At 46.9% G+C, this 14,200-nt stretch overlaps 1 protein-coding gene across 1 annotated transcript; it reads left to right on the forward strand.

Moving 5' to 3' along the window:
- The first annotated feature begins 12,322 nt into the window (after window positions 1-12,322).
- LOC147345538 (mitochondrial import receptor subunit TOM20 homolog) lies at window positions 12,323-13,123 on the forward strand. The gene has a single exon (XM_086376140.1). It carries the CDS (start codon window positions 12,442-12,444, stop codon window positions 12,877-12,879), a length of 438 nt encoding a protein of 145 aa, XP_086232266.1. The 5' UTR covers window positions 12,323-12,441; the 3' UTR covers window positions 12,880-13,123.
- Window positions 13,124-14,200: the final 1,077 nt, after the last annotated feature.

Genomic DNA, 14,200 nt, shown 5'->3' on the forward strand with positions numbered 1-14,200 from the left:
TTGCCTTGTCTCAAACTATACATTTTTGGTGCCGAAACCCGGGAGAGGGCAAGGCACTTGCCTCTCTCTCTCTGACGTTGTCCCCCATCCCAGAGCCTGGAATTGTGAACGGTGCAAGCCTTGTCCTAAGGTTTTATCCGTAACTTATGTACCCCCAGGCCTCTGGCTCTATCCCCCCCGCTCTCTCTCTGACGACCTCCGGAACGGGGAATTCTTGCCATTCGACCACTCCACATCCAACATTCCACTCACTCCAGCCCCTAGATTAAGGTAAGATCTGGAGTACCTAGAATGCTGTCCTCTCCAGGTCCCGGGGACCCCCGGCCTAAGGCCACTTTGTAAGCAATGGTGGGGGACGCTCCGTCTCGATACAGAGCTCTCTTTTAACTCCTATTGTGACTATGAGTGACGACCCAAACTCACAACAGGAGCCTCTGCTTGCCTCCCAATCATCGGGTCTGGTCAATCTATCCCAAAAGATTCCCCTCTGGCCTGGGTCCTCAAAAATCTCAAACCACTCTTACTCACTGAACTCAAAGCTAGCCACTTAGAACAGCTCTGTATACACTTCTAGCCTCAGTACCAACTGGACAATCAAAATTGCTGGCCTGAATTCGGCACATTTGACTTTTACATTCTTCAAGATCTCACTGACTTCCTTAAACGGAATGGCAAGTGGTTGGATGTCCCATATGCCCAAGCCTCTTGGGCCCTTTGGAGCAGGCCCTCCCTATGCAAGGGTGCATCCTTATATGCACCTTGCCTCCCAAATAAAAGGACCCCTCTTCTTCAACTAAACGCCGATGGTGACCTTCCACACCCCTGGAGTTCGACCCCGTGGACAAGCCCCCTCCCTACCAGCCACACCATCAAACCCCCGCCTCCCTCTCACCAAACTCACCTACTGACTCTGAAACCTCTCCTGAGTCTCCATCAACCCCGTTACCCCATTCCTCCAATTCCCCTTCCCCTCTTCCCTGCCCGCCTGCCACGTGATCACGTAGCAAACACGTTTCCCCTAAGAGAGGTGGCCGGACCAGAGGGCCCCACCCGAGTCCATGTGCCATTTTCATTCAGACATGAGCCAGATAGAAGAAAAGTTAGGGTAGTTTTCTGAAAACCCTACCAGATACAGAAAAATAATTCCTGAGGCTCACCCAGGCCTATAACCTCACACAGAGTGATGTATATTATATCCTAAATGTCACTCTCACTCCAGATGAGAAAGATCGTATCTGGCAAGCAGCGAAAGCCCACACTGATCACTTAAATAACCAAGACCAGGCTAACCCAGTTGCTGATGAGGCAGTGCCTCAATTAGAACCCCACTGGACATACCAGCCCGGTGACCCAGGCATTAGGAAACTCAATCACATGATCACCTGCCTCCTAGAGGGCATGCAGAAAAATGCTCATATCCATGTCAATTATGATAAAGTCAGGAAAGTCACCCAAGGGGTGGACGAAAATCCAGCCTTGTTCTTGGCACGCTTCACTGAGGCGGTCCAGAAATATACCAACCTAGATATCACCACCTCTGCTGGGTTACTCTACCTTCATGTTCAGTTCATCAGCCAGTCTGCCCCTGACATTAGACGCAAGCTTCTACAACTAGAGAAGGGCCCCGAGAGACCCGAAGAGACCTTCTAGAAGTAGCCTTCAAGGTGTTCAATAATAGAGAGGAGGAGGCTAGGAGAGAAAAAGACCGTGAGAGAAAAGCTAAATATGCCTTTTCGGTGGCAGCAATTAAGGGAAGAGATCAACCCAGCCCAAGTCATCCCAGACCAGGGCTTAAGATCCCCCCCGGACCCTGCTTCCTATGCAACCAATCGGGACACTGGGCAAAGGCATGCCCAAACCCACAATCCCCCCGCAAAGGCGTGCCCGACCTGTGGCCAATGGGGACACTGGAAGATGGACTGTCCCCAGGGATGGCCTGGCACCAGGTCCCTACCCCCCAGACTTGGAGGATGGAACGTCCACAGGGACACTCTAGTACCCCTGGGGAGGTCCCCACTTCTCCCCAAAACCCCAGCCCAACCCTACGAGAGTTGTTCCAATGACGGGACCCAGGTTCAGCCCCCCAGCCCATGCCCCGAACATGGGCTCAGAACTTAGGGTAGACGGGATAGTGGCTGGGAAAAAGATCTCCTTCATAGTAGACACTGGAACTGCCTTCTCTCTCTTAACCACCTACTCTGGCCCAACCCAAAACTCAGAGCTCACAATCAAGGGGGTCCCTGGAGTCCCCTTAAGCCCCAAAATCAGCCCTCCATTACTCTGTCAATTTGGAAAATCGACCCTCATACACTCATTCCTCATAATGCCTCAGCGCCCAGTGGCACTCCTAGGGAGAGATTTGTTATCCAAATTAGGGGTCTCTATTACCATACCCCCTCTAGAGGCAGTCTCCATGTTCTACATGCAGATGGCACCCAGACCATCCCCATCCCCTACTCCTGATCTTCCCTTGGATCTACCCACCGTAGACCCCCTAGTCTGGGATACTGATCACCCATCCATAGCCAAACATCATCCCCCAGTCCACATTACCCTGAAGGACCCCTCGGCTATAATCGTCCAACAACAGTACTCTCACCCTGGAGGCCCACAAGGGACTTAAGCCTATCACTGACCATCTTCTTCAAGCCTCCATCTTAATTCCTACCCATTCGCCACACAACACGCCCATTCTGGCAGTAAAGAAGGGACCAAACTCTTGGAGATTGGTCCAGCATCTAAGAAAAATCAATGAGGCCATCGTACCAACATTTCCAGTAGTCCCCAATCCTTACACCTTTCTGTCCGCCATTCCCCCGACTACAACCTTCTCCACAGTATTAGATCTTAAAGACTCCTTCTTCACCATCCCCTGCCACCCCCTCTCCCAACCCCTCTTTGCCTTCACCTGGCAGGACCCTGAGACTCATGTTTCCCAACAACTAACATGGACAGTTCTTCCCCAAGAGTTCAGAGACAGCCCCCCCTTTTTTGGACAGGCTTTACAAAAGGACCTATAGACACTCGACCTGGCCCCTAGTTACCTCCTCCAGTATGTAGATGACCTCCTCCTTTATAGCCCAACCCAAAAACTTTGCATCCAACATACTGCCAAACTCCTTGAGGCCCTGGGGTCCTGGAGTTATCGGGTATCCTGATCCAAGGCCCAAATAGCCCAGACAGAAGTCACCTACCTGGGACTCTCAGCCCACCAACAAAGAACCATTCCTCCAGGCAGAATCCAGGCCTTAACTGACTGTCCACCTCCAAAAATAAAACAGGAACTCCCGTCTCTTCTCGGCCTCCTAAACTTTTTCCATATCTGGATCCCCAATTTCTCCCACATTGCAAAGCCACTTTATGAGGCAACCAAAGGGTCCTTAGAGGAACCCTCCTCGCTAGCCTATCCTATTCGCCAGCTCACCCAGAGCCTCCTCTGAGTGCCAACTCTCCACCTGCCAGGTTACACCAGACCATTTTTCCTCTGTGCACATTCCAACCAAGGACAGGCCCTGGGGCTTCTATGCCAGAGGGCCGGAGACAACTGGGCTCCCATAGCCTATTTATCAAAACAACATGACACGGTGACCAAGGGGTGGCCTCCCGTATACCAGCCATGGCTGCCATCGCAGCCCAGGTGCCTGAAGCAAACAAGCTCTCTAGGCACACCCCCTTAACAGTCTGTTCTCCACACACCCTCGGAGAGCAACTATCACACCGGGCTTTTCTCTCCCTTCCCTCTTCCAGGGTATAAATTCTACATGTCTTTTTCCTTGACCCCCAACTCTCATTCTCCTCCTGCCAGTTTATTACCCATGCCTTCTATAACAGGCCCTCCCCTACATAGCTGCAGTCTAACAGTGGATCTTACCCAAAATCCCTTCCAACACTTAACAGATCAGCCCATCTTAGACCCTGACACCCCACACTGGTTCACTGATAGCAGCTCTCAAAATCCCCACCCTTCTCGGCAGGATATGCCATCATTCAAGCAGATCTTCATCATGACCACGGGACACAGATAATTGAAGCCTGACCTCTGCCACCTCACACCACCTCCCAACAGGCAGGACTAATAGCTCTCACCCGAACTTTGACCCCGGCTAAAAATCAAAGAGTTAACATCTACATGGACTCCAAATATGCCTATAATATACTCCACTCAAACATCCTGATATGGAGAGAAAGAGGGTTCCTCACCCAAAGGGGATCCCCCGTTCTTAATTCAGATCTTAACCACAAGCTTCTAGAGGCCACACTCTCACCAAATAAAGCCACCATCCTCCACTGTAGGAGACATCAAAAAGGAAGTCTCATATCAACCTACAACAAAGCCGCAGATCAGAAGGCAAAAGAGGTAGTAGCTCTGTCCCATCTCGCTCTCCAGTCCCCCACCATCTTAGCCCTGACCCCATCCGATCCTTCCACCACTAGAGAAATCCTCTCCTATCTACACTCGTTCTTTCATCCTTCGACCAAGGTACTCCAGCAGTTCATCTGTAACCACTTCCCCATATCGACTGCTGACCAACATTATTTATATAACCTTACCTGCTCCTGTCAGGCATGTCAACGTACTAATCCCAATTCCAACCTCAAACCTTCCCAACCCATCAAATGCGAGGCAGCCTCCCAGCACAAGACTGGCAGATAGACTTTACTCATTTGCCCCGGGTTCGGAGAGTTCGATACCTCCTGGTCCTTGTGGACATCTTTTCGGGATGGGTAAAAGCATTTCCCACAACAAACAAAAAGAGCCCACACTGTGGCCCAGGTCCTCCTCACAGAAATTATCCCCAGGTTTGGCCTACTTTCATCCCTACAGACTGATAATGGCCCAGAATTCACGTCCAGGGTCACCCAACAAATTGTCCAATTCTTACAGATCCCCTGGAAATTTCACATTCCATACCATCCCCAGTCCTCAGGGAAGGTAGAAAGGATGAACAGGATAATCAAAAAACTCTCACCAAATTATCCCTCGAGGTACATCTGCTGCTACTGCTGCTAAGTCTCTTCAGTCGTGTCCGATTCTGTATGACCCCATAGACGGCAGCCCACTAGGCTCCTCTGTCCCTGGGACTCTCCAGGCAATAATACTGAGGTGGGTTACATTTCCTTCTCCAATGCATGAAAGTGAAAAGTGAAAGTGAAGTCACTCAGTCGTTCCCGACTCTTAGCGACCCCATGGACTGCAGCCCACCAGGCTCCTCCGTCCATGGGATTTTCCAGGCAAGAGTACTGGAGTGGGGTGCCATTGCCTTCTCCAAGGTACATCTAGACTGAACCAAACTGTTGCGGATTGCTCTCCTCAAAAGACGGGCTTTGCCCAGAAAACCCCTTGGGTTGAGCCCCTTTGAAGTGATGTACGGAAGGCCCATGACCCGCCGTGGACTTCCCCCTGAACCTCCTCCCCTATCAAGCTCCCTACACTCCCCTCTGATGGAAGAACTCTGTGACACCCTCTGGAAATACATCAACCACAACTTGCCTGCCCCTGACCCCCAAGCCCCCTCTCCCCTCTACAGATTGGGGACATTGTCTATCTGTCTGACGATCCCCAGGGTGACCTCACCCCAAAGTGGCAGGGACCATTCAAAATCATCCTTCTTACCCCGATAGCAGCTAAACTCGAAAAGGTCACCTCTTGGGTACACCTCTCTCACCTAAAAAGGGTTATTTCCCATCACACTAACGCTATCAGGTCTCCCTCACAGGGCCCACCTCCATAAAAATCACCTGACGACAACCTCTGTCGACCATCCAAGAAGACACTGAATGACCTGGACACTCCTCAACCTGCAACTGTTCCTGACCCAACTACTGCAAGACCTCTGGACCAGCGGCCCAACAGGAACCTCCTTTGAAGACCTGACCACACTGGTGTCTTAAGTGTGGCTTCAGGGAACCTTCTACAACCTAAGTCCAGACGAGATTGATTTCTTTACTCTCATTCTCTACATCATTCTATATCCTTATGAACATTCTTCCTTTTCAGATTCAAGCTACCACAAACTCGAGGCCTTCTGCCTCTCGCCTCTTCCCATCTTTCTGGCCGTAACCCCACTCTTAACCTTTGCTATAGGCCTACCAACCGTCTCCCCTGGGGACTGGTCACCCACCCTACGCCTCCTCGTCGGCATCACCTACTGCATTCTACTCCAAGGGTGCTATGTCCTCCGTGCTGCCTAACGAACAGACCCATGACTCCCCTGTTCCTTACCCTTGTCACACTCCCCTGCCTTTCGGCTAGTCCCTGCCCCTGCTTAGACATTTATTCCTATGTTCATTCCTCATGTTATAATGAGGCCCCTAAACCATGCACCATGAACATCGGGAGGGAGGGGTGGGGGGAACTCCAGATCCCTACTCACTGTTAAAATACAAAAGACAGGGAGCTCCGTGAGCAACTGCTATATGCCAAAAGGAAAAGACATATGCTTCTGTCCCACTACCCACTGGGGGTACTCAGACAGGGGAGGGGCACAAGATCAACAATGTAAGAGGAACCAAAAGCAGGTCCTGCTGCTGCTGCTGCTGCTAAGTCGCTTCAGTTCGTGTCCAACTCTGTGCAACCCCATAGACGGCAGCCCACCAGGCTCCCCCGTCCCTGGGATTCTCCCAAAAGACCTAATTTCCCAGGTACAGGTGATCCCCGAGCCCTATAGACACCTGGACCTCCTTTCCCAACTACAGCCTCTCCTAAATCCTCTGACAACCGACACCTGACCCACCTTCTTAACTCCTCCTTCCAATTCTTCCAGGACACACAACACACATCCCGTGCTGGATATGCCTGTCACTGTCTCCATCACCACACACAGCAATCCCTTTACCCTCCACATGGTTGCCACAGGGCAGCTATACCTCCCCTTCCCAACAGAACACCACACAACTCATTGGGCCAGTTTCTAACAATATCCTTCTTTCAGCCCCTTCAAACCTAACCTGTATCAATTACTCTAGCTCCAACTACACTGGTCTCACAAACCACTCCCTCCTTTTGTTCCACTTGGGTTCTCTGGAACAGCGCAAATAATTGCACCAACCCGGGAATCTTCATTCTCTGTGGGACCTACGCATATTCATGTCTCCCCCCGACCCCTGGATCTTGCATCTTGGTCTTCCTGACCCCAGGTCTAACAATCCTCAAAGAAGAAGAGATACAACAGATAGTCAACCCCCAAGTGGAACATTCCCACAGGAAAAAATGAGCTATCGTGGCCCCCCTCCTGATTGGGACTGGCAATAGCAGCAGCCCTGGGCACAGGGATTGGGGGCATCTCGACCTCCGCCCATTTCTACTACAAGCTGTCCCAAGAACTTAATGAGGATATGGAGCAGGTGTGGAATCTTTTGTTTCAGTCCAAAGACAAATTAGCTCATTAGCTTCTATGGCCCTACAAAACAGACAAGCCCTGGACCTTCTCACCGCGGAAAGCGAGGAACCTGCCTTTTCCTAGGAGATGACTGCTGCTATTTTGTTAATGAAACGTGCATAGTCCAGGGAAGGGTCAGAGAACTTAAGAGACAGAATCAAATGCAGCAAAAAACAGTTACAAAATCTTTCCACTCCCCAAAGCCTACTCCAAACTGGCGCTCCCTTGGTTGCTCCCTTTCTCTGGACCACTGGTACTTATTGTTTTATTCCTCTTATTTGGACCCTGTCTCTTCAATATCTTTCAAAGGTTTCTCCAAGACCGGATTTGGGCCATCTCTCAAGTCCAAGTCAAGACCATTCTCCTTCTCAAGAGCCTCACCTCAACCTCAGGAAAAGGAGACCTTGGGCCCTAGGACAGGCCTCCATTCCAGACCCAGAGCCGTCACCCCTACCCAGCAGGAAGTAGCCAGAGAGATATGGTGCCCTTTCCCCCCATCTTTTTATGATTTCAAGGTTGGAATGAAGGAATCCTCGGGCCTGGAAAAAGGAGATAACCACTTCAAAGGCCCATGCTGGACCACCTGACTTCAGGGAAAACAAAACTGAACTTAAAGTCCCACCCTGATACTCTGGCAGATTGCACTAGCCCAAGACTTTCAATCCCCTGCCTGGGGACCCCCCGCCCACCCCCGTTCAACCGCAAACTGCCATCTCAACTAAACATTACTCAGAATGCCCCGCCTGACCAAATCTTCCGTAGCGCTTTCACAAACATCCCCTTAAATATGAAGCCTCCCTGATCCCGCGCGCTCAGCCTGGTCATTAGAGCAACTGTCGCCCCTCCTTGCCTGAATAAAGGTAACCTGTCTCCGTTGAGGTCGTCTTCCCTTCTTCATTGCCTCATCTCGAACTATTAGCGCTTCGTTTGTTGTTGTTGTTGTTCAGTCACCCAGTCGTGCCCAACTCTTTGCGACCACATGGACTGAAGCATGACAGGCCTCTCCGTCCCTCACCATTTCCTGAAGTTTGCCCAACCTCATGTCTGTTGCACTGGTGATTCCATCCAGCCAACTCGTCCTCTGACGCTTCTTCTCCTTCTGCCATCAATCTTTCCCAGCATCAGTGACTTTTCCAATGAGTCAACTGTTCGCATCAGATGACCAAAATACTGGAATTTCAGCTTCAGCATCAGTCCTTCCAACGAGTATTCAGGGTTGATTTCCCTTAAGATTGACTGGTTTGAACACCTTGCAATCCAAGGGACTCTCAGGAGTCTTCTCCAGCATCACAGTTTGAAAGCATCAATTCTTTGGTGTTGCACCTTCTTTATTGTCCAGCTCTCACAACTGTACGTGACCACTGGGAAGACCATAGACTTGACTAAGGCTATGATCAAGACCAAGGCCCTTGACTATATGGGCCTTTGTCAGCAATGTCTCTGCTTTTCAACACTCTGTCTAGGTTTCCTCATAGCTTTCCTGCCAAGAAGCAAATGTCTTCATAGTTCATTGCTGCAGTCACTGTCTGCAAGTGATTTTAGAACCCAAGAATTCTGTCACTACTTCTACCTTTTCCCTCTCTTTTTGCCAGTGCTTTGTTTCAGTTCAGTTCATTTCAGTTCAGTGGCTCAGTAGTGTCCGACCCTTTGCAACCCCATGAATCACAGCACGACAGGCCTCCCTGTCCATCACCAACTCCCAGAGTTCACCCAAACTCATGTCCATTGAGTCAGTGATGCCATCCAGCCATCTCATCCTCTGTCGTCCCCTTCTCCTGCACCAATCCCTCCCAGCATCAGGGTCTTTTCCAATGAGTCAACTCTTCGCATGAGGTGGCCAAAGTATTGCAGTTTCAGCTTCAGCATCAGTCCTTCCAATGAACACCCAGGACTGATCTCCTTTAGGATGGACTGGTTGGATCTCCTTGCAGTCCAAGGGACTCTCAAGAGTCTTCTCCAACACCACAGTTCAAAAGCATCAATTCTTCGGCACTCAGCTTTCTTCACAGTCCAACTCTCACAGCCATACATGACCACTGGAAAAACCATAGCCTTGACTAGACAGACTTTGTTGGCAAGGTAATATCTCTGCTTTTCAATATGTTATCTAGGTTGGTCATAACTCTCCTTCCAAGGAGTAAGCGTCTTTTAATTTCATGGCTGCAGTCACCATCTGCAGTGATTTTGGAGCCCCCAAAAATAAAGTCTGACACTGTTTCCACTGTTTCCCCATCTATTTCCCATGAAGTGATGGGACCGGATGCCATGATCTTCGTTTTCTGAATGTTGAGCTTTAAGCCAACTTTTTCACTCTCCTCTTTCACTTTCATCAAGAGGCTTTTTAGTTCCTCTTCACTTTCTGCCATAAGGGTGGTGTCATCTGCATATCTGAGGTTATTGATATTTCTCCCAGAAATCTTGATTCCAGCTTGTGTTTCTTCCAACCCAGCGTTTCTCATGATGTACTCTGAATATTAGTTAAATAAGCAAGGTGACAATATACAGCCTTGATGTACTCCTTTTCCTATTTGGAACCATTCTGTTGTTCCATGTCCAGTTCTAACTGTTGCTTCCTGACCTGCATATAGGTTTCTCAAGAGGCAGGTAAGGTGGTCTGGTATTCCCATCTCTTTCAGAATTTTCCACAGTTTATTGTGATCCACACAGTCAAAGGCTTTGGCATAGTCAATAAAGCAGAAATAGATGTTTTTCTGGAACTCTCTTGCCTTTTCAATGATCCAGCAGATGTTGGCAATCTGATCTCTGGTTCCTCTGCCTTTCTTTTTTCTTTTTTTTCTCTGCCTTTCTAAAACCAGCTTGAACATCTGGAAGTTCACGGCTCATGTACTGCTGAAGCCTGGCTTGGAGAATTTTGAGCATTACTTTACTAGCATGTGAGATGAGTGCAATTGTGCGGTAGTTTGAGCATTCTTTGGCATTGCCTTTCTTTGGGATTGGAATGAAAACAGACCTTTTCCAGTCCTGTGGCCACTGCTGAGTTTTCCACATTTGCTGGCATATTGAGTGCAGCACTTTCACAGCATCATCTTTCAGGATTTGAAATAGCTCAACTGGAATTCCATCACCTTCACTAGCTTTGTTCATAGTGATGCTTTCTAAGGCCCACTTGACTTCACATTCCAGGATGTCTGGCTCTAGGTCAGTGATCACACCATCGTGATTATCTGGGTCATGAAGCTCTTTTTTGTACAGTTCTTCTGTGTATTCTTGCCACCTCTTCTTAATATCTTCTGCTTCTGTTAGGTCCATACCATTTCTGTCCTTTATCGAGCCCATCTTTGCATGAAATGTTCCCTTGGTATCTCTAATTTTCTTGAAGAGATCTCTAGTCTTTCCCATTCTGCTGTTTTCCTCTATTTCTTTGCATTGATTGCTGAAGAAGGCTTTCTTATCTCTTCTTGCTATTCTTTGGAACTCTGCATTCAGATGCTTATATCTTTCCTTTTCTCCTTTGCTTTTCACTTCTCTTCTTTTCACAGCTATTTGTAAGGCCTCCTCAGACAGTCATTTTGCTTTTTTGCATTTCTTTTCCATGGGGATGGTCTTGATCCCTGTCTCCTGTACAATGTCACGAACCTCCATCCATAGTTCATCAGGCACTCTGTCTATCAGATCTAGTCCTTTAAATCTATTTCTCACTTCCACTGTATAATCATAAGGGATTTGATTTAGGTCATACCTGAATGGTCTAGTGGTTTTCCCCACTTTCTTCAATTTAAGTCTGAATTTGGCAATAAGGAGTTCATGATCTAAGCCACAGTCAGCTCCCGGTCTTGTTTTTGCTGACTGTATAGAGCTTCTTCATCTTTGGCTGCAAAGAATATAATCAATCTGATTTCGGTGTTGACCATCTGGTGATGTCCATGTGTAGAGTTGTCTCTTGTGTTGTTGGAAGAAGGTGTTTGCTATGACCAGCGCGTTCTCTTGGCAGAACTCTATTAACCTTTGCCCTGCTTCATTCTGTACTCCAAGGCCAAATTTGCCTGTTACTCCAGGTAACTGTTGACTTCCTACTTTTGCATTCCAGACCCCTGTAATGAAAAGGACATCTTTTTTGGGTGTTAGTGCTTTGTTTAGAGATCATTTATAGCACTTAACACAGTTCTCCTTAACTAGAAGGATTAACTACAATCTTCCCCTGCCCTTCCAATATACATATATCAACATCACACACATGACTAGAGTTTTACAAGACAGAGAACAGCAATAACTCATTTCTTTATCCTGTAATGTACCCTATACATACTAAACATTAAATGTTTGTAGCTTTGAACCAAGAGAGATATCGAATAATACCTCTTGGAAACTAAGAACATAGAACACTGCATGGATATATCTTATTGCTTCTAAGTGTTCTGAAAAGGGCAAAAAACAGTGCCTACCTCATAAGTACCATAAAGGTTAATGAAATATATTTAAGCTCAGGCTCTATACAAAATAAACTTTCAATAAACATCAATGTATTTTATTGCTTTTGTTATGATAAAAGCATTTGAGGCTGTAAATATTTTTCTAAGAGAATGGGGCCAGCAGAGGATGAGACGGTTTGATGGCATCACCGACATGAATTTGAGCAAACTCTGGAAGACAGTGAAGGACAGGGGTGCCTGAACAGGGAAGCCTGGTGTGCTACAGTCCATGGGGTCACAAAGAGTTGGACACGACTTAATGACCCAACAACAACAATTTCCTCCATGTGCAGCTCTGGTTGTATTTCGTAATTTCTATATAAAGTAATGTCTTTATTGATGATTTCAAAATAGTCATTGCAGTTTTCATATTCTATTTTTGGCTGTGTGGTGTGTGGAATCTCAGTTCCCCAACCATTGGACCACCAGGGAATTCCCATCACTGTCATTTTTATTATTTCCTCTTTGAGCCAAGAGTTGGCCAACTGCTCAAACTGCTTCAGAAAATTTCTCTATATAAAAAAAATTTGGGGGCGTCTGGACTGAGCCGCGCACTCGGATCCGAGGCTTCGCGGTCAACGGCTTCTTTGCGGGCCCCGCCGCAGCCGACCCGGCTCCTCGGTGGAGAGAAGATGGTGGGCCGGAACAGCGCCATCGCCGCCGGCGTGTGCGGGGCCCTTTTCATCGGTTACTGCATTTACTTCGACCGCAAGAGACGGAGTGACCCCAACTTCAAGAACAGGCTGCGAGAACGAAGAAAGAAACAGAAGCTTGCCAAGGAGAGAGCTGGGCTTTCCAAGTTACCTGACCTTAAAGATGCTGAAGCCGTTCAGAAATTCTTTCTAGAAGAAATACAGCTTGGTGAAGAATTACTAGCTCAAGGTGAATATGAGAAGGGTGTGGACCATCTGACAAATGCGATTGCTGTGTGTGGACAGCCACAGCAGTTACTGCAAGTATTGCAACAAACTCTTCCGCCACCAGTGTTCCAGATGCTTCTGACTAAGCTCCCAACAATTAGTCAGAGAATTGTAAGTGCTCAGAGCTTGGCTGAAGATGATGTGGAATGAGAAACAAATGTCAACATAATGATCTCAATTAAAACATATTTTTAAAATCTTAACTCAGAAGATGATCGGCTCTTGGGAGTAAGGGCAGATAAGCTTGTTATGGACTGTCCTCCACAGTGAAGTCTACCAAAGTTAATTTTTACTTTGTGTAGATCCATTTGTCTGTTTTATTTATTTTTCCCAGTGAAAAGTGTATTTTGATAGAGAGCTTTTCATTTTATAAATACACTATGAATTACTGAAATATGCATTTTGTTTATTCTTAAAATGTGTGATTAGAATGTACATATAACATCCCATTACTTACATTAAAAATACCCGGTGCTCAGTTTTGAAAGATAGGCCCCCAAAAAATGTAGAAGAAAACTGAAGAATATACTTGTTTTGCTCTACATCAGAAAGTTGGCTGGAAACTTGTGTTGATCAAAACTGAGCATTAAGAGATTATTTCTTTCCATTTAATCTCTTAAATATGTGTAATGTGCTGCTATGCTATAACAACAACTTCACCCCTCCCTTGAAATGTTTTCTTTAAATCAGTGGGTTTGATGTATTCTGGATATTTACCTCCTTGTATTTTAGATACATGTAGTTGCAGATGGCACCAGGAATTGGATGTCTGTACATTCTTAATCTGGCTGAGTAAGCTTTACCAGTTAATGTCTGCCCACTTGCCTCATATATAAACTGAGGAAATGGGTGTGCTAATTCAGCTTCTAATTCCTTTGGTTCTGTGCGGCATTTTCAAATCCCTCTTTCTGAGGGAAATACCTGTTTGGGCAGCCAGCCCTTGTTTTTTTATACTCTGAATTTCGCATGCTTGCCTGACTTAGTATTTCTGGTTTTTTAAAGGCATAACGTGTTGATTTTCACTGAAATCATGGTTCTGTCACTACTTTTGTAAATTAACCTGAAACGTAACCTTCACGGTGACTGGGACGATATGCTTGTAAAAGTGTTTGTTCCCTTTTGCTTTTATCCTCAGTGTACCTCCTTAATCCCCTACCAACCCTTATCTTGTACGAGAATAAAGTGTAACTTTGTGGCTGAAGACTTGAATGAAGACAATGGGACCTTTTATCCTCTAAATAGTGACATATTATCTGCAGCCACAGATTAAATATCAGACCTAAGAATAAAGATCCTTGGTACTTAAAAAAAAAAAAAAAAAATTTTTTTTTACTTCATTCATTAGAAAATGAGATTCATTCTATTTCTGCTTTGAAAAGTTCATTTCAGTTTTCTTCAGACTTATATTTAATAAAACTTGTTAATTATACTCAAAGCCCTAGAAAACAAGGGATCCATCTCTAGGACCAAA

Source organism: Bos grunniens, chromosome 25 (assembly GCF_055505025.1).
Source record: "Bos grunniens cultivar Pamir isolate PY7600 chromosome 25, Bosgru_T2T1.0, whole genome shotgun sequence".
Taxonomy (NCBI): Eukaryota; Metazoa; Chordata; class Mammalia; order Artiodactyla; family Bovidae; genus Bos; species Bos grunniens.

Bases quoted from the DNA above. Each gene is read 5' to 3' on its own strand.
- LOC147345538 (XM_086376140.1), top strand. From the start codon at position 12,442: ATGGTGGGCCGGAACAGCGCCATCGCCGCCGGCGTGTGCGGGGCCCTT.